Source organism: Xenopus laevis, chromosome 4L (assembly GCF_017654675.1).
Source record: "Xenopus laevis strain J_2021 chromosome 4L, Xenopus_laevis_v10.1, whole genome shotgun sequence".
Classification (NCBI taxonomy): domain Eukaryota; kingdom Metazoa; phylum Chordata; class Amphibia; order Anura; family Pipidae; genus Xenopus; species Xenopus laevis.
In genome coordinates, this window is record NC_054377.1 from 31,874,052 (window position 1) to 31,895,199 (window position 21,148).

General features: G+C 36.2%; 1 protein-coding gene across 3 annotated transcripts in view; it reads left to right on the plus strand.

Moving 5' to 3' along the window:
* Positions 1-21,148, plus strand: part of rasgrp2.L (RAS guanyl releasing protein 2 (calcium and DAG-regulated) L homeolog) — a 65,731-nt gene that overhangs the window by 37,457 nt on the left and 7,126 nt on the right. Inside the window, exons 2-15 of one of the 3 annotated variants that reach the window (XM_041589339.1) lie at positions 850-994; positions 3,072-3,174; positions 3,467-3,517; positions 3,934-4,065; positions 6,489-6,639; positions 8,999-9,172; positions 9,333-9,449; positions 10,671-10,952; positions 11,703-11,780; positions 12,028-12,141; positions 13,642-13,757; positions 16,369-16,510; positions 19,054-19,090; positions 19,397-19,555. In XM_041589339.1, the coding sequence (XP_041445273.1) occupies positions 925-994; positions 3,072-3,174; positions 3,467-3,517; positions 3,934-4,065; positions 6,489-6,639; positions 8,999-9,172; positions 9,333-9,449; positions 10,671-10,952; positions 11,703-11,780; positions 12,028-12,141; positions 13,642-13,757; positions 16,369-16,510; positions 19,054-19,090; positions 19,397-19,555 (1,726 nt within the window). In that variant the 5' untranslated portion in view covers positions 850-924. 3 annotated transcript variants of the gene reach the window in all.

Sequence of the window (21,148 nt, forward strand, 5' to 3'; positions counted from 1 at the left end):
TACGGGACTGACAAACAGTTATGTCAGGTTAATATGGTTAGCAATAGTTTCATGTTGCTATTTTTATTACACTGTTATAAATATCTACATCACAGCTTGCTGAATTCCTCACCTAAAAAAAAAACATTTTAAATTTTGTAAAACACTCTTGGGTTATGTGAAACCCATTGAAAAAATAAACCTAAGTTTTACAAGGCAAGGGAAGTGAGATTTCAAAACAGGAAGGAGGAAGGTGAGTATGTGAGAAGACTGCCAGAACATTCAGAAATATATTACTCACATATATGGAGGTGCAGGAGAACACAGCTTGTTTACCAGTTTCTGGCTCTTGAATCTGGTGGCAGGCACTCAAATAAAGCCAATCTTCCAACAAATTGTAGAAATCGAATGGTCAAATAGTTGAACGATTTTTAGTTAGAATCATTCGATTCGAAGTCGAAGGTCGAAGTAGCCAATTCGATGGTCATAGTAGCCAAACATTCGAAATTCGAAGTTTTTTTATTCTATTCCTTCACTCGAACTAAGTAAATGGGCCCCTAAGTGTTTGTAACACGAAACGCGTAAGGCAGAGGATACAATAAATATTTTCTACTTGATTTCTACAATTTGTTGGAAGATTGCCTTTATTTGAGTGCCTGCTACCAGATTCATTTACGGTTGTCCGCTCCCCAAGCTGTGGGCTCAGGCCGGTGCACCTGAGCCACTTCCTATATGTGGTGAGTAAATACTCCACTTATAAAATAACCCCTTCTCGGTTTCATTACTAAATTAATGTTTTAAGCAATTTTAGTTACCGAACAACTCCTTCTGGCACACATGAATCTAATCCACTACACATTCTCTTTTTAGCTGGTTTTATTTGCTGCTTTGCTTCTGAGAAATTCAGCCAACTGGATCTTCAGAATAGCCAATGAAGAAACGAAGATGGATTCATCTGATCTTGATAAGGGTCTTACCATTGATGAAATAATAGCAAAATGCATCCAGAGCTTCGGTATGGGTTCTAAATTTCTAATTTTTAAAAATATGTAATTCTATTTGTTGTAACAATAATACAAAGGGGGTTGTGAGAAAGTAAAGCATTGTATAATGAATGTGTAACTGATGTGGCCAAATTTTCTTCAAATACAAAAAGAGGGGATTGGCCAATGTACATTCCTTAGCCCCATGTTTTGGTAGTCATTTATTCTGTGCAAAAAATTTAAAAAATTAGGATTTTTTTTTAGTTATAAGTTTATGATCATAATTGCCAAGTTAACATACCGTTCAATGAAGCCCCATACATTAACTATTATATGAATAAATTATTCAGAATCTAATCTAACATGTGGCTCTGTAATCAAGATGCATAGGAAGAGATAAATAGAATGTGAAAAATATAGGGCTTTCTTGGTGCTTTGGCAAGCAGTGTTGGACTGGGCCAGCAGGTTACTGGGAAAAAACCTGGTGGATCCCAACCCTCATGGTCACAGCTGATCCAGAACCGATCCCCACCTCACACTATTGCCGCTCTCCCTTACCTCCCCATGGTATACGGGGGGGAGGTGGAGAGAGGTTGCAGCACTGGTTGTGCAGGGGCCCTATGACTGCAGTGGAGGCCCTGGTCCCCCAGTTCAACACTGTTGGCAAATGACACCTTGAAGCTGCAGGACAGTAGAGTAGGATGAGGAAAAATATTTGAGTTATGTCTATGACTCTTTCGTATCGTTGATTCTTCATCTTTACTAGAATAAATAAATAAAAATAAAACATTGAATGTGAATTGGTATAAGAAAGGAACACTTCAACATTGAACATCAGAATAGAAAACATTAGGAATGCACTGAATCCTACTTTCCAGGATTTGTCTGAATCACAAATCTTCACACAGGATCTGGCCAAATCCTGTACTAAAGCTGAACCCTTTTGGTGCATCCCTAAAAACAAATGAACTAAAAATACCATATTTTTTTTAAATGAAACATGTCTAAGTAAAATATATTCAAAGTAGACAGTTAATCTAAATAAAAAAAGACAGCACCTTCATAAGAATAAACAAGGGGTATGACATCTGGGTGGGGTGCTCCATGCAAAATGTATAACAGACAAAAAACCTGATGGAGGTCTTCCCTGTCCTAGTGGGTCTTGGGCAAATACTCCTTTTGCCTATTTATTAAAATGACAGTGCACCCCTATGACTGCACAATAGACTTGGTATAAAAAGGGTTTTCCAACTGTTTTAGTAATATGCTTATGAACTAAATATTCTCTATGTTACTGGGATATTTTTTTCATAATCTGGAGTGGCAATTATTCAAAGCATCTCATATCAGATGATTCATATTCTGTCTAAAAGTTTTTTTTTATTAATGCACTACATATTACTAATCCTTAAGATGACTTACACATTACGTGGTTTGAGCCTTTTAGATCTTAGTTTTCCCAAGCCTGTGATCAAACGGTATCATATATTATACTTGTTATGTGTGGGATGCATAATATGATATATTGTTGTATATGGTTTATCTATATTATTTTTGCATTATACTGTGTTGGCTTATACAACTCACATTTTATGTGTTTTTGTTTTTTAAGTAATTCTCTCAGGAGGAAACAAAAGGCAATTGAATAACACCCTGGATTCATTCATTCATGAACAGTGATTTAATAAAAGGTTAAAAATGTTCTATATTGACTGGTCAGCTTTTTGACCTAAAACACATTTAATTGGTTGTTTTGGGTTCCAAGACATGACAAACCTGGCACCTTTTACTGCATAACCCTGTAAATGCCTTTGCTTGCTAGACAGGCATCCATAGCCCATTAAACAGAACAGCTATGTCATCCAAGATAGATGATATTCCAATATTTCTGAATTTGTCACTAGCAGGAATATCTAAGAAGGCTTAATGGACAAAATCACAGAAAATACACTTACCAAAACACTTTTAGGTAAACTTGCCATACTGTCGGGAAAGCAAAATGAAACAAGTACTAGATTCAGATAATTTCATGTATCTGAGTAAATTGAAGCTGTAAATTGAACGAATTTTTTGGGATATTTCACTGTGCCCCCTCACTGTTCTTTCTAGATAAAGATGGAAAGCTATCAGATCCCAAACTTGTCCAGATGTTTTTGATGATGCATCCTTGGTATATACCATCTGGTGATCTTGCCAAGAAACTCTTTGCTCTATATCCTTTACATATGATTATAAATCATTACTTTATTTTATTTAGAAAATATTGCAAACTATTATAAAACGTATAGAAGATTAAAACTAACACGTAAAGGGAAACTGGATAAGCAGTAGTTTACAGTGTAAAACAGAACTATAAATAATAAAATCAATCTAAACATGAAGATTAAGCCAATGTTTTCTGCTGTATATTATGTAGCTTCTTAGAATTTAATGGGTATTTTTTGTATCTGTTGTAGTAGTCTTTTTCTTGCCAGTAAGCTTAACGCTTCCTTAACTATTTTCACATCTGAATCTGGTGATAATGTGGAACGTGAGAGGATTTGTCAATTTGTGAGGTATCTGCTAAATGATATTTGCTAACATAGTACTATATTTTTATATGCACATTTGAACCCGGGGAGACCCACGAATAAACTCTTTTTCTCTAAAACCATGAATGCCATGTAATTTATTGTACATTGATCCGAATAAAAATACAAAAACCTCTAATTATTCCAGTTTTTGGGCCAATTACTAGCGAAAAATTCTAAACTGATTGAAATGGGATATGCACAGCTCCCATTGACTTGTATAGGACCTCAACAGCTTCTACATTTGTATTCGAGTTTTACACTTAATATATCTTGATTTTTTTAGAAAAAAAGTTGGATTCCTAAAAAATAGAAATTTGAATGTTAGTAAATAGGCCCCTAATTGTCTCTTCTTGTGTTATCAGTTACAACCAACTATAGCCTGGTTATACTTTTTGCAGATTCTGGATATCCGAGTTTCCTGCAGAGTTTGATCTTAACCCAGAACTTGGGGAGCAAATCCGAGACCTGAAGAGAGCTCTGGAGAACAAAGGAAACAGAAGAGAAAGTAGCCTAATAGACATCGAGAGTGTGTATGTTCATGGTCGCTGATGTTATGATTGTTGGAACTATGTTATTAACTTAACAGGAGTGCATGGTATTCTGAGTAATGGAAATCAATTTAGCTTTCCATGAGATTACTTACCTTACCTAATGCACCAAGAAATAAATGTTTTAAAGCAGGCACAGTATATGTGTGTACAGTTCATTTAAACATGAATGTATATTTAATTTAGCAAAGATACGAAGAAGCAGACGGCAGACGGCACTTCTGAAATGGGGTTTATTGGAGTAACTGCTGATGACACCTTACGCGTTTCGGGAGTTATCCCTTAATCATAGGTAAGCAGTACACTTGTTACAACTAGGTTATTTATACACAAGGTATTAGTGCCCTCTAGTGGGCGTACATAAAAATTACATCTTTATTTAAATAGTAAAAACCTGAAACAAGTGAAACATGAAGACATTTAAAAGATTGTTGCGTTTCCTAAAAATTGTATACATTGTTTAAAAACCAAACAAACTATCAAGGAAGTCTATGGGGCAAGGGAAGTATTGTTATCTTGTACCTCTACTCAAAACTTACTAGAAGAGTTGGACTGGGGAGGGATCCCTCCCCAGTCCAACTCTTCTAGTAAGTTTTGAGTAGAGGTACAAGATAACAATACTTCCCTTGCCCCATAGACTTCCTTGATAGTTTGTTTGGTTTTTAAACAATGTATACAATTTTTAGGAAACGCAACAATCTTTTAAATGTCTTCATGTTTCACTTGTTTCAGGTTTTTACTATTTAAATAAAGATGTAATTTTTATGTACGCCCACTAGAGGGCACTAATACCTTGTGTATAAATAACCTAGTTGTAACAAGTGTACTGCTTACCTATGATTAAGGGATAACTCCCGAAACGCGTAAGGTGTCATCAGCAGTTACTCCAATAAACCCCATTTCAGAAGTGCCGTCTGCCGTCTGCTTCTTCGTATCTTTGCTGCTTCCACAGTGGGGACACTGTGAGACTGAGCACCTGAATCGTGGGAAAACGGTGAGCTAGTGCGGTCCTTATTCTTCTTTCTCACTCATATATTTAATTTAGTACAGTTTTCCAGCAAAATTCTTTGACCTTCCTTATATTTTGCTCTACTGTGAAATAAGACACAGCTAAATTATTATGTGGATTATATAGTATAATTACACCTTGTTTACCATATTTAAGCACTGTAAATTCTTGCACCATATTGAAAAATCTTTTATTATTCTAGCTTAGTAGCTAAGCTAAATATAAGAAACACCTAGAAGGCCAAAGAAAATGAATGTTCATGACTGTGGAATGTATAATAAAACAAACATTATTATGTCGTCACACTGAATCCAGCGAAGCCTATCACCAAAATTGCATCTTTAAATGCTTATTAAACTTCTCCCAAAGGGGTGTTTTATAAAAAAAAAAAAAAAAAAAACATGCAAAAAAAAAGTGAGCAGTATGTGGAACCACATCATTACTACTAATATGTACTGCTATTACTACTCTAATGAAAGAAAAGAACAAAATAAACATTGAAAATGTAACCATGAGGTGCGTAACTACAGAGGATGCAGCCCAGGAGGTATAGGGGCCCCATGAAGACCTAATTCATATACAATTTCAATAAATATTGGTAAAACAGGTCAACCGCTAGACATTTTGGGGGCCTGAAAAATAACTTGCTGAGGGGTCCAGAAATATCTAGTTACACCACTGGTAAGTGGTAACTTTTGTATTTCTAAAACCTCAATAAACTAAACAGAGCCTGCTTGTTGATTTATGGACACATGCATATTTTCCCTATGACCTACTTTCAAAACCATGGTATTCAGTTTCATATATATTCAGTTTTATTCATATGCAGTCTGGAAGGCTTCCATGACAAGGCTTTGTTATATGTTACTGGGGTGGGGGTCAAATTAAAAGGGATAACAAATGTACAGATGCATAAACACTACGGGGCAGATGCATCAAGGGTCGAATATCGAGGGTTAATTTGACTGGGGAATGAAAATCCTTCGAATCGAACGATTCGAAGGATTTTAATCCAACGATCGAAGGATTATCCTTCGACCAAAAAAAGTTAGGCAAGCCTATGGGGACCTTCCCCATAGGCTAACATTGAGTTCGGTAGCTTTTAGGTGGCGAACTAGGGGGTCGAAGTTTTTTCTTAAAGAGACAGTACTTCAACTATCGAATGGTCGAATATTTGAACAATTTTTAGTTCGAATCGTTCGATTCGAAGTCATAGTCGAAGGTCTAAGTAGCCCATTCGATGGTCGAAGTAGCCAAAAAAAACACTTCGAAATTCGAAGTTTTTTTTCTTCTATTCCTTCACTCGAACTTAATGGATGGGCCCCTACATATTTTACTAATTCTCATAGAAACCAGTAATTGTGTATTGTGTCATTAATTGCTACTATTGTTACAGCCCGTCCTATGGATGGAAGCGGCAGGTGACACAACGTGGCCCCGGTGGCGGCAGAGTTCGGAAGACATCCTTGTTGTTTGACCACTTAGATCCAGCTGAACTAGCAGAACATTTAACACACTTGGAATTTCACTCATTCTCAAAGATCCTGGTAATTGAAACTTAAGGGTTGCCTTTTATTTTACTGATTTAATGCTAGGTTCAATATCAAAATCTACACTGACACAATGATGCACCGAATTACATTTTTTTCCCCCAGGAGAAGTTCCATTAATGCAGGGACAATTCATGCACACACATCAAAGGAATAAATTAAATATCATAACTGAAACATTTGCCTTACAGATAAAATTATATACCCTAGTTAGGTGAGTAACTGCTTTATAAAATATGAATAAGAAGTGATTTCTAACAGCATTTACTTTTAACTTTATGTTAAATTACACTAAGTTGCTGTGTCTAATTTCACCAATGGCTACAATCTGTGGATGATGGGTTAGCTTGGTGGCAATGTGAATAGCATTGCTGCTCTGCAGCATTGTGGTCCTAAATCCAATTACAGACAGAGGACTATCTACAACAAGTTATGTAGACCCTGGGCAGAAGTGCAAAAGCTAAGGGACACAAGAGTTGCACTTCAGTGCTTATGAAGAGCACACTTCTGCTCAGGGTCTGGCTGCACTGTCCACCTCATGCCAGATAAAAAAAATCTGATGTGAAATGCAATGTGTAATGTAGCCAGGCAGAGGCCAGTGCACCCTGCATCACAGCTGCTATGCTCAGACAGTTCTGTATCCTTGGGGCTTGCCACAGGTCTATGTTTTTTGCTTGTTTTCAAGAAAAACAAAAAACTAGAAATGAATATGGCTAGAATTTTTTTTTTATACTGAACTTAATGAATAATGCTCAGTGAGCCTTGAGCAGCTGTTGAGAAGCTAAGCTTCTAGGTCACCTCAAATCATCAAACAGAAAATTAGGTTTGCCTGTCATATAAGCTGATGCTACAGGGCCAATTATTAATTTCTGATGATGATGAACAACCAGGTGAGTATACGCACTCCAAGGCCCAGTATAACTTTAAAGATAGTTGTGCTCAGTTATAAAATGTATACAAAAAATATCTTCCAACCGGCACACCCTTATAAAACAATCTTTGTCTTTTTATTGCACGTATCAACGTCCAATGTTTCAGCCCTCATTAGTGCCTTTATCAAGGGTCATTAGAGCCCATGAGGGCTGAAACGTTGGACTTTGACACTATGCAATAAAAAGACGAAGTTTTTTTATATGGGTGTGCTGCTTGGAAAGACATTTATATATATATATATATATATATATATATATATATATATATATATATACATATATATATACATATATATATACACATATATATACACATATATATATATATATATATATATATACACATATATATACATATATATCTATATATATATATATATATATATATATATATATATATATATATATATATATATATAGTCAAATACAAGAGTCCTCTGCACTCAACCCATTATCAATATATTTAAGACAGCGACATTTTGTGCATACTGCTACTAAAAAATGCCTTACCCTTTAAACAAAACAGGGATTGTTTGTCCATATATTGCAATATATCTAAGCTGGCCAACTACGTCAAAGTCATCCCATATCTGGCCAGTCCTATGCTCAATTTTATCTGATTCATTAAGAATTCCATTGCTTCACTATACATTCCACAAAGGGACTAGGTATTACCTGCAACTTAACTTGCTGCTTTCAAAGTAAACCTCCATACTTGGCTGCCCTTTTATTAGACACCAGTGGGATCACCTGTCTATAGCTGGGAAGGGTGGGAGCTACAACATGGAGCTGGTCACTGCTCCTGTATAAACTATAACAAACAAGGGAAAGTTGTGCTCACCACTATTTTTTAAAACCATTAGGCGGGGGTGCAATGAGGCTGTGACCACAAAATACATATAGTCAAATACAAGAGTCCTCTGCACTCAACCCATTATCAATATATTTAAGACAGCGACATTTTGTGCATACTGCTACTAAAAAATGCCTTACCCTTTAAACAAAATATATATATATATACAAATACATGAGGTCCTCTGCACTCAACCCATTATCAATATATCAATATATAAGGACATTGAAACATTTTGTGCTTTAAGCTACTAGAAATGCCTTACCCTTTAACCAAAACAGGGATTGTTTGCCCATATATTGCAATATATTTAAGATAGCCAACTACGTCAAAGTCATCCCCGGAATGTTCCTACACTCAACTTGCATCTGATTTATTAAGAATCCTATTGCTTCATTATACATTTTATAAAGGAAAACTTATTTTTGGTAATTTCTGAGGATGTAAAAGTGGGGTTGTACTGTAGTATTTCTTGATTATTACATCAGAAATTCAACATAACGTTTGATTGACAGGCATGGATGTGTTACCTAACTAAACTATTGCATATCAAATATTTTTCTATCCTTAGTTTCAAGACTACCACAGCTTTGTTCTTCATGGTTGTACAGTTGGAAACCCTGTTTTGGAAAGGTTCATAGCCCTTTTCAATGGGGTGTCTCAGTGGATCCAGCTGATGGTGCTTAGTAAACATACCCCTCAACAAAGAGCAGCTGTGATTAAACAGTTTGTACAGGTGGCAGAGGTAGGTTTTTGTTTTTTTTAGTATTATAAATTCAACATTATATGCTCTTGCATACAAAGAGAGCTGATTAAATTTAAAAGCAGAACCCGGTACACTAGGCTAGTGCCATTATAAGGGTTGTATAAAATGTTCTTTTTCATGGTTAGTATATCTCTTGTAGAGGCTGCTACAGCTGCAGAATTTTAACACTCTAATGTCTGTGGTGGGGGGTCTAAGCCACAGTTCCATTTCCCGGCTTAAGGACACTCAATCTCACATCAGTCCAGAAACTACCAAGGTAAGAAACTCTAATTTTGGTCTCACTCTCTAAAGAATCTGTATATATTTATATTTTATCTCTTGTGTGAAATATGGAACATCCCCTATCCAAATATTCATCAGAGGTAGTTGTTTACATTAGTCCTACCATTTAAATAAATTAGTTCTAAAACATTTCCAGGGTAAATATGTTAATATCACTGATGGAACCAGACAGACTCTATAGTTTCACTTAAGCTGGCCATAGACGCAAAGATCTGATCGTACGAATCGAGGATTCGTATGATTTTCGAACCGTGTGTGGAGAGTCCCGACATTTTTCGTCTGGCGGAGATCGGTCGTTTGGTCGATCGGACAGGTTAGAAAATTTCTGTCGGCTGCCGATAATATCTCTGCGTGTATTGCCGATCGTACAATTTTCAGTGTCACTAGCTTTGGTTGGACATAGATATCGTACGATTGCTGTCAGGGGCAGAACATTGCTGATCTGTTCTTTAACTAATCTGACTGGTAAGACTTTGATCTGAATGGTTAGTGGCGGGTCGGGAGATGGGAAAGTCCGATCGTACAATGATTCGTTCGATCGGATCTTTGCATCTATGGCCAGCTTAAGTCTTGTCAAACTATTCTAGAATGCAGTAAGTAGGGTTATTGCACAAATTGCTATAGTGGATGGGCAGTACACATTTAATAAAGGCATGGATAGTGCTGAAATAATACTAGAAATAATACTGGAAGGAACTCCGCTACAAATATTACACTTACTTCCTGCTAGAGAAATAAAAGTGCTATAGGAAGGGGAATTTTGCGTAATTTTGGTGTATCCAGAGGCACCTTGGCTGAGGATAGGGCTGTGACAACAAAATTATAGTAGGTGAAAAGAATGATTTACTATTAAGATTGATGGTGAGCTGCCATTGAGTAGAAAAAGTATGGGTTGCATAAAAATTTTTATTTACAAATATTATATATATATATATAATATATATATATATATATATATATATATATATATTATTTTCATATTTCATAGTTTTTTTGCAATATTAAATTTCTCCGTAATGATTTCAGCCATTTTCTTTGTCAGTAGTTATGGGTGTTAGTAGGAAAACGCTTTCTTTTACCAATGTATTACTACACTTCCTACAGCCCTTCCTACAGCCAAAGTGCATCCAAGAATGCTTTTCAGAGCTTATGGGTTTAGACATTATCAGAATTATTTTAATTGTTTTCCTGCAAGGTGTATGATTCCCTCTTGGAGCTCCTGACCTCTTCAGATAACTATGCAAGATACAGGCGCAGATTTGCAACATGTGAAGGTTTCCGTTTCCCTGCATTGGGAGTACACCTGAAAGACCTCATGGCACTCCATGTGGCTTTGCCTGATTGGGCAGACAAAGCAAAAACCATCATTAACATCTCCAAGATGCGTCAAGTCTACAAAGTTGTTCATGAGCTCACTGAAGCACAGAGATTGGAGCCTCCAGTTAAAGCCAACCCTGATTTGCTAAACTTGTTGACGGTGAGAACAATGAATAAATAAGAGTAAAGAGAATGTGTTGAAAGGGTAGGCAAATATCACAAAGCAACTTAAATAACATGTATAATGATGGGAAGAAGATACAGTGCTTTTCAAACTTACAAACATCAGACCCAGATATTTTAATTAATAAGAAATCCTACACTGATCTGTTGGTCTCACTGATTTTTTCATTTGAAAGCACTGAAACTCAAAATTAGTTTTTAATTGAAGAAAAAAAATGGAATATGCAGTTTGCAAAAGTATTTTGATCTTCTCACTTTATACACATACACATTATTTTGCACAGTTTCTATGTTATTTTGGGGCAGAGTTGCTCTATGTTGATCAGGTTAGCTTGGTCACACTTGTGCATTTTAATATTCAAATGATGCCATTGTATGGCTGTTTAGCCTTTTGTTCTTGAGCCACTTCAGTGTTTATTTTTGAACTGTGTTTAGGATCATTGTCCTGGTAAAAGATTATTAATTAATAAATTAGTTAGGGCTGTTATCACTGCAAAAGTTGTCTATATATTAAATTGTGGACTGCTTGCTAGCAAGCAGCATACTTTATTTTCTTTTTCTTTTTCATTTTTCTAAAACCTCCAACATGGTGTGCATGGTGTGCAATGTGCAAAAAGAAAATGCTGGACATCTGTTAATCTAAAAGTTAACAAAAGAGAAGTTAGACTTTTGTGAATGTATTATCCCTTTGTTTTAGCGTTGTTGTCTTTCATCTCTTATTTGTTAGGTTTCTCTTGACCAGTATCGCTCAGAGGAAGAAATCTATCAGCTGTCTCTTCAAAGAGAACCTCGGGCCCGATCTACAGTAAGAGAGCAACCACAGATATAATCAGATTAAAATAGATATAGATAGAAAAATATAGAGGGGCATGAAATAATGGCAAGAGTGGCAGGAGGTTACATACATAGAATTCAATGCAATAAAAATTGATACATTTTAAAGTAGAAGTTTTGTACTTACAGAAAAATGCAGCTAGTAAGAATTAAATTATATTTCCTTTTAAAAATCCCTTTCAATTTATGTTATTTAACATTTTCTCCTATCTGCACAGCAAACACATGCCAAGTCTCCACCATCTCCTTCACCTCCTTTAGAAGAATGGGCATCCCTCAAAGCCAAACCAGATCAAGCTCTGCTGTGCCAACACATCGAGAAAATGGTGGAGGTATGTGGGTCTTAGATGGACAGAGGCAATACTGCATTGCACTTTTAAACCTACTCCTTAATTGTGTTCCCCTCATATGTCATAAAATGCAAAGTGCAAAGTAGTAGACAGTCTCACACGTGACATTTTTATCTGGTGCACAACACAATCATAAATGTATTCAAAATTAAAAACAAATTAACCAAAAGGGTAGAGGTATCTTAGTGATTCATGGTCCCTGAGTTCCTTCCTCCTTGGAGCACTAACCATGTAGCACTATGATACCGCTGTCCTTTTGGTGTGGTTAATAATATTTTCTTTTTAAATTTTGGATAAATGCAAAATAGTTTTGTACACCAAATAAATGTTTCATGTGTGTGACTGCCTAATACTTGTTTTTCTACATAGGTGATAAGAACAGTAGCAAATTATTCATGTTATATTACATAACCCCCATTTTACTGTTCTAAATTCATTTGAATACAAAAGACTTTCTGATATATATTGACCTACTGTAAGGAGATTATTGTTGCTGTAATTAGAAACAACTATGATCTAGTCCAATTTATCAAATATAAGGAGTGTTTTAACTACATTCTAATATAGATAAAATAGCTAGTACAATTTTTTTATGAATCATAAAAGGGCCATTCAGGGCCCTTAGGTTCAATTGCATAGTTGACTATTGTCCTCTCCACAGGAACCATGAAAATCAAATAAATATATTCTCCATCAGCAGCTATTTCCCATGCTGTATGGTACACTGCATTCACACTAGACTAATATAACTTTATACTTACCTAATGCAAAAGCAGCATGTACAGAGATATTTTTTCCCATTTAGCAGTTCTGAGATCACAGACATACAAGCAACCGTGTGCCATTGCAATCTTAGTCTGTGGGTAGAAGACTTTAGGAAAAAACAAAAATAAGTATATATCCATAAGAGTGTAAAAATTAAGGGCCATATTAAGTGAAACATTTAAACAAGAAAATACCATAAGAATAGACTGTGATTTTATGTAGTAACAAATAGAATTTTTAACATGTCCCATAATCCATACAAGTCAATCAATAGTTATCTTTTCCTCACCAATCAAGGGTGTAACTACAGAGGAAGCAGGCCCTGTGGCTGCAAGGGGACCTGGAGGTACAGGGGGGCCTATGAGGCCCTAATTAATGAGAAATTTCAACATATATTGGTAAAACAGGACAAACTCTAGATATGTTGGGGGCCATAAAATTAATTTGCTGTGGGGCCCAGTCTCATTTAGTTACGCCACTTTCACCAATTATTAAAAAAATTATGTAAAAATAATCTGGTTCTTTAGGTTGCTAAGAAAGGGCAAATGTTTTGCCATTGTTACTACATAGCTCAAATGTCTTCTACTAGTAACCCCTGTTGAAGACAAGTTTAGTGATGATAATTATTACAAAACACCTATTTTAAAACCAGTTTTTGGATGTTTCTACTTGATGACTAACTTGTACCAAACTCTTTAAATATGACTCTCTTCACAGTCCGTTTTCAGATTGTTTGATGAAGATGGTGATGGTCACATTTCTCAGGAAGAGTTCCAAAGTGTCCGTAGCAATTTTCCTTATCTGTGTGCCTTTAACGAAATAGACCAGAATCAGTAAGTGAGATTAAAGAAATCACATTTTATTTGAATATGGTGGGCCCATTCGTTGAATATGTTCCATTTATCAAATTTTCAGAAATCAAATAGTCTTATGTGAAGTTAGTAATGTACCTACAGGCTTATGTGACCTGTTCCAAAATCTGGTCCCACTCTTGTTCTCTTCCATCAGAAGTGTATCATATCTGACTCTCTGACATCTATCAGGGATAAATTGTTGTGGAAGAATCATCCTGAATACATATAGAGTACATCCATCTAGTCTCTCTGAATCCCCTTATATTTTGATACTTGTCAAAGTAATATATAGGTGTAATTGATATTAAAAGCAGTAACTTGCTGGCTTTTTATATTCTCTGCCTTGCAGGCTATGACTCCTCAAATAATGTCTTGTGGGGGTGAACAAAGGTTATATATGGGTGGAAAAGAGCAGAAGTCTGGAGTACTGCTGGTTGCCAGAAAAGTACTCAGCAAAGTTGATACTTGGGTCTAGCAAAGGTAGTGAACCTTTGGACTTATATTTTGGTTTCTGACAGCAGCGCCGGACTGGGAGTAAAAAGCAGCCCGGGCAAAAAAAAATCAAAGCAGCCCACATGGAAACGCGATGATAGCCGCGCCTATGTATTGGGTTAACGCTTTAAGTATCACAGATCGTAGCAACTACGATCTGTGGATAAAGGGACTCAAGTGCCACAGATTGTAGATTTTACAATCTGATGCACTTCTGGATGGGGGAGCGGAGGTATGATCACAATGGGCCGTAAGGCAGCAGGCACATAAAATCTACTTGTCCTGCTGTTGCTCTCACTTCCTGCATCCCCCTACACCACCACCACCCCCCCCCCTCCACCTGATCAAGCAAGAAGACAGATGCATTCTCTTCATGGGACCCCAACAGCCCAAAAAAATAACAACAATGATAATAATAAGAACTCCAGCAATATCATGTGATAGCTCCACAAAAAAAAGTCTAAAACACACAGCCCAGCCCAGGGACTGTGCCAGTCAGCATGCCCACCAGTTATCTCAGGCACAAGAAGTTTGTATGGGGACACACACACACACACAGACACACAGACATACATACCAGGACAGACACACAGACAGACACAGAGACACTCACAGACAGACACACACAGACAGAGACACTCACAGACAGACACACAAAGAGACAGACATACAGACAGAGACACTCACAGACAGACACACAAAGAGACAGACACACAGACAGAGACACTCACAGACAGACACACAAAGAGACAGACATACAGAGACACTCACAGACAGACACACAAAGAGACAGACATACAGACAGAGACATTCACAGACAGACACACACAGACCTCTCTTAGAGAAAAACTTACTCCATGCACTTGCACCTGCAGTGTAATGTATCAGGAATGCCCCTCCCCTAATGTAGCAGCAGCTCCATATGTCTGTCAGGCTGCGTGATTAAGCCAGTGCCTGGCCGGGAAGGAGAATAATTATACAATGGAGGGGGTGGAGCGAGCACAGAGAAAAAAATCCCCACTGCAAGGCTCTCTGTGCTTCCAGCACTTGCCACTAAATTAAATGAAATGATGAACTTCCTGCCCCCTGCTTGCTCTCCCCAAAGTAGCGTGGAGACGGAAGACACAAGCAGGAGCTGAAGTCACGATCGGAGTGGAGGCGGAGCCAATATTGTGAGCAAGCCGGCCCATTTTAACTATGAGATGAGCGGCCCATCGGGCAATTGCCCGAACACGCACATTGCCAGTCCCGGGCCTGTCTGACAGAAATACCTGTAAGGGGGGGGCGGAACTAAAGAGGGACACACCACTGTGTTCAGTTAGAGCCTATGGAGGACAAGGAATTTTGTTTGATTTTCTTTATCAGAAATTGTTAGGAATTCCACATAGCTCGAGGGCCACTGTTTTGGTACACATGCATTAGTTATTGTAGCTGTTAAACTGTACCTACATACATTACTTGTATGATACAAACCTAGAGAAAAGAGAATATTGTACATCAAGTAATGATGTTATATTGCTCTGTATTGGATGTGCAGTCATTTTAAGTGCTGGCAGAACAGTTCAACCCTAGAGAGTAATAAATTAAGCACCACTGCAAAAAGTTTTGGTTGCTAACTTGCAAGCCTAAATACCACAGCCCTCCCATTCCATCCTCTGTTCACCAAACACAATATATGCATTTCTTCCCAGCAGTGGCCCCATTACAGATACAATCAACTGTGTGAGACGGTGCTTGTAAAAAAAAAATAACACTGCAAAGCAGAACATAGAAATGCTACACAAATAACTGCTTCACTAAAATTAGTTTTCACTGTCAAGCGCCACTTCTTGTATTTCTGCTTTACAATTTTTAAAGCACAAACAAGGCAATGTGAAGATCATGAATTAAACATATGGCAGCTTTCAGTTTTTCCTGTGGTTAATTTGTATGATAATTATGTTAACGGACTTTAAAAGCCAAGATCTTATTGTATGTACAATATCAGACTACTTAATAGTGGGTTACTGTAATTTCAAAAGCCTAAAACTACTAAAAATAAGAGCCTTCTGTGGTTGAATTTATTCATCTTACAAGGTTATTTTTGCATCTTGTGTAGGGATGGGAAGATCAGTAAACAGGAGATGACTTCATATTTTCTGCGAGCTAGCTCAGTGCTGGATTGCAAAATGGGATTTATCCACAATTTTGCAGAGAGGACATTCCTGCGACCTGTGTCATGTCAGCATTGCAGAAATCTGGTATGTCCTTATGCCCACAGGTTTTTTTTTCTTTAGCACATATAAATGACATGGATGTGTATGTTTTTATCCTGGTCCATTAGCACAATATGTTAGCTGAGCGAGAGAAAGAAACAAAATCTATTATTCCTTGCCTTGTTCAACACTTGCATGAAAATGTGAGTTTCAAGTTTACCACAAAAAAAACTCACCCACCTTCTATTCTTTCCTATGGGATGTGTATTTATCAAATGATGACCTCTAACTTCCCCCATTGATAAATACAATTCTTAAAATCCCAAAGGCATGAAAAGAGAGTGCATGAATTTTTCTGTGGTGATTTTTAATCTCACATTTTGATAAATTTGCCCCATACAGTTTTGCCATAATATATATTAATATAGCCTCCCTACAAACAATAGTTTTTATTTTGATGAAGTATGATTTGCATGAATGATCTTTCAGTTTGCTGGTATTGAAAGTGATCTTATTATTTGTTAAAGGGGTTGTTTAACTTTGAGTTAACGTTTAGGGGCCCATTTACTAAGGGTCGAAGTGAATTCGAAGTGAATTTTCAAATTCAAAAACTTCGAATTTCGAAGTAATTTTTGGTTACTTTGACCATCGAATTGAAAAAACTTTGAATATTTGACCATTCAAAAATCTAAGTACTGTCTCTTTAAACAACTTCGACTTCGACACTTAGCCACCTTAAACGTGCCGAATTGCTATGTTAGCCTATGGGGACCTCCTAGAACCTATAGCCAGTATTTGGCTAAGTTTGTAGAAGTCAATGGTTTTTTTTTGAAAATCTATTGATTAAATTGATTTCTACGATCGATGGTCGATTTTCAAAGTTTTACCACTTCGAAATTCGACCCTTAGTAAATATTCCCCTTAGTATTATGAAGAGAGTGATAACCTGAAAAATTGCAATTTTTTCTCATGTTTTATTATTTGTGTTATTTCGCTTTTCATTCAGCAGCTCTCCAGTTTTCAATTTCAGCTATATGGTTGCTAGGGTCCAAATGACCTTAGCAACCATGCAATGATTTGAATAAGAAACTGGAAAAAGAATAGAAGAGGGCCTCAATAGAAAGATGATTAATAAAAAGTAACAATAACAAATTTGTAGCCTTACAGAGCGTTTACTTTTTTAAGATGGTGTCAGTGGCCCCCATTTAAAAACCGAAAAGAGTCAAAGGAACAAGGCAAATAATTAAAAAAATATAAAAAATATATAATGAAAGTTGCTTAGAATTGGCCATTCAATTACATAATAAAAGTTAAACTTAAAGGTGAACCACCCCTTTTGATTATCACCTTCAGATGAACTTTTAGCATAATCCATGTCAGTGGTCTTTTTTGTTATTTTTAAAATATTTAGCCCTCTTCAACCTGAACATAAAATGTCTGTCTGTTATTCTGTCTGTTTTTTTTTTTCATTATTACCGCAGAATATTTGTAATATAGATGGATACTTAAACCTACATTTTATCGGAGTTGTTCCTGCTCAGAAGAATTCCTTTTGTGGGCAATTATTCTGAACACCCAAACCTACTAGTGTCATACCCCTGGACTACTCCCCCCCCCCCGTTGTACTAGGTGACCTCCATAGGAAGGCTATGGAGAGGTGAAAAGAAAGCATGCCAGCCAATCAGAGAGAAAATGGCAGCTGATGCAAGACAAAATTAGTGACAGCTTTATAGAAGCTAAGGTGGAAAAATTGTAAAATAGTGGTACTTTAATTCAAGATAGGCATCCAAATTACATAAATATAGGTTACAATGTTTAAACTGCTGAATTACTTCAACATATACAGTGTATATAACATGGCATGGTACTGGCTGCAAATATTAGTGGAATTAGTAGAATTAAATAGGATGCAAATCTGTTTTTGAAGTAATAAAAAGAGCCTTCAGTGCCTCAACAGTGCAAATGCTGTGCCCACAGAATCTCTCTATAGTACAGATGTTGAGCCAAGAATGGCTGGGCTGTAAAAAAGAGAAAATAATTTTTTCACAAACATAAGCGCAGAGGCCACAGTGTCTCCCAGCACAAATACAGAATAGTGTCCTGTAAGTAAAAATGCCTAAGCACACAGTCCCCTTAGCAGTATAAATTTGTAGTGCGTAGAGCCTATAAAACCCAGAAATTAAAATGCAGGGACACTATTTGCCACAAGGGCAAATACAGAGCACCTCCCCAAGAGTACAAACTGTGAATGTCAGTGTCCCAGCAGTAAGCCCTTATCTATCCCTACAGTAAACTTAAATAATAAATGTCAAATTTTTCCTCATTTATTTGCGCACATGTAATACATAATGGGGCTGATTCACAAATATTGGTGCTAAATGGCACCATTGCAGTTACAAAGAGCATCTAATCGGATTTTTGATTTATTTATTTATTGGTTGCTATTGGCAACTGCACTTGTGCGATTAAGCACTTATGCTAGTAAACAAGCCCTAATTTAGCATCATCACAACTTGCAACCTACCTTTGCACTTTTCTCTTAATAAAATACTTTCTACTTTATTTGATGTGTTTCTTCTCTCTTTAAGATACTTGGAATCTATAAGAAAGGACTTAAATGCAAAGGTGAGACGTAATTGTTATCTGGTAAATAGTGGTACATAATCTATGTAGATAATTATGAGATAAATTATATACATGGAAATTTCAATGTATTTGTTGATTTGGAAAGATGGGTGTTTGTGTATGGAACATTGGGAGTTTTATGTGCACAGGTAATGTTGGATCGGTATTGTTCATTTATTATATATGTGTGTAGGGATGTGTATTTAAGTTATAGATAGTCTTTTGGAATCAATTTATATTATTACTAATTGTGAATCTGGGTCTGTCATGATTCTTTTATAATAACGTGTCTCTCCTTAAACACAGCCTGTGGAATCACTTGCCACAAGCATTGCAGAGACCATCTTTCTATAGAGTGCAAGAAGAGATCCAAAAGTGTTAGTGAGAGGGGTGAGTCAATGGAGAAGGGCCGCCACTTCTCTTTCACTCTTCCAAGGTCCTTTAGAAGATCAACATTGTATCCAGGTAACTGTCCTGTTAATGACTTTTATTAAAATATTTCCATAATTCATAGAACTACTTATTCAGAGAATATATTAAGAAGTATGTTTTATAAGAAAAAGACCTCCTGGATACTTCACATTTCAGCTGAGAAGAGCAATTTGCTACACCTTTTTGTTGTACTAATCAGCAGGAACATATTAATGAATATGTTCCTGCTGATTCTATGAAAAATCTCTTGTGACTTTACATATAATGAACATGAATTACGTATTAAGTTATGTTTCAAATTTTTTTAGTCAATTCCATAGCATGTTAATCCCTTAATTGTAATACAGTCATCAACATTGAATCACAAGGGTTCCATTGAGCTTATGCAGATAGGTGTTATCTGAACCTCATCACAGCAACTTACAATTTTCTATCCACAACAATAAAATACCAAAGGACAAGGCTGGAAACATCACCTTCAAGAGGTGATTCACCTTTAAGTTAATTTTTAGTATGTTATAGAATGGATAATTCTAAGCAATTTTTTAATTGCCCTTAATTTTTTCTTTTTTTTATATATTTTTTTTAAAAAAACTCTAAGACTACACATTTAGGGGCATATTTATCAAAGGTCGAAGTGAAAATTAGAATTTTTGTGTACTTTAACTAGGGAATAGTCCAAATTCGATTTGAATTTGAAAAGAATTTCAAAATTTATCATGTACTGTCTCTTTAAAAATTCAACTTCGACCATTCGCAATCTAAAACCTGCCGAATTTCTGTTTTAGCCTATCGGGGACTTCCTAGAACCTATATGGAGTCAATTGGTGGCCTTTGAAAAGTTTTTTTTTTTTGGAAAAACTTTGAATCAAATTCGACCGAATGCGCTATTACTTAAATTCGTACAATTCGAATTCAACTGAAAACTGACTTACTTGATCAAAAATAAACCTATTCGACCAAAAAAAAACCTTTGATTTAATTTTGGTTGTTCTTTTTGAATTTGAATTTTGAAGATTTTCAAATTCAAAATTCGACCTTTGATAAATCTGCCCCTAATTGTTATTTCTACTTTTTATTACTTACTTACTCATCAAATCAGTGCATGGTTGCTAGGGTAATTTGGACCATAGCAACCAGATTGCTGAAATTGCAAACTGGAGAGCTGAATAAAAAAAAAAAGGTAACAAACTAGCATTTCTGGACTGTAAGATATACATCAAAGAGGGGTGAAACCTGAATATTGAAGTGTACAGGAAACCCAGTCCCACTGATCAGTATTAGCTGTTTGATTTCCACCACCCAATGGAACATAAACTGTAAGTTATCAGAAGGCCACACCACCGGACCGAAACTGTGACAATGGATCATATGTCAATCTAAAGAGAAGCAATATATGCATATCAAAAGAACTTTGAAAACGTGTTGATACCCATCTGGTCATTTCTCAAAACAGCATCAAGGTCAAGCAGCAGCACCAGACCAATGAACAGGAAGGGAAATACATTGCAGGCAAAATAACATAGTCATCGGACATGTAGCTGGAATATTGGAAATGTTTAGAAGAATTTTCATCAAATATTGCACTTATGTTTTCAAACATAACAACAAACAGAGAGAGAAACT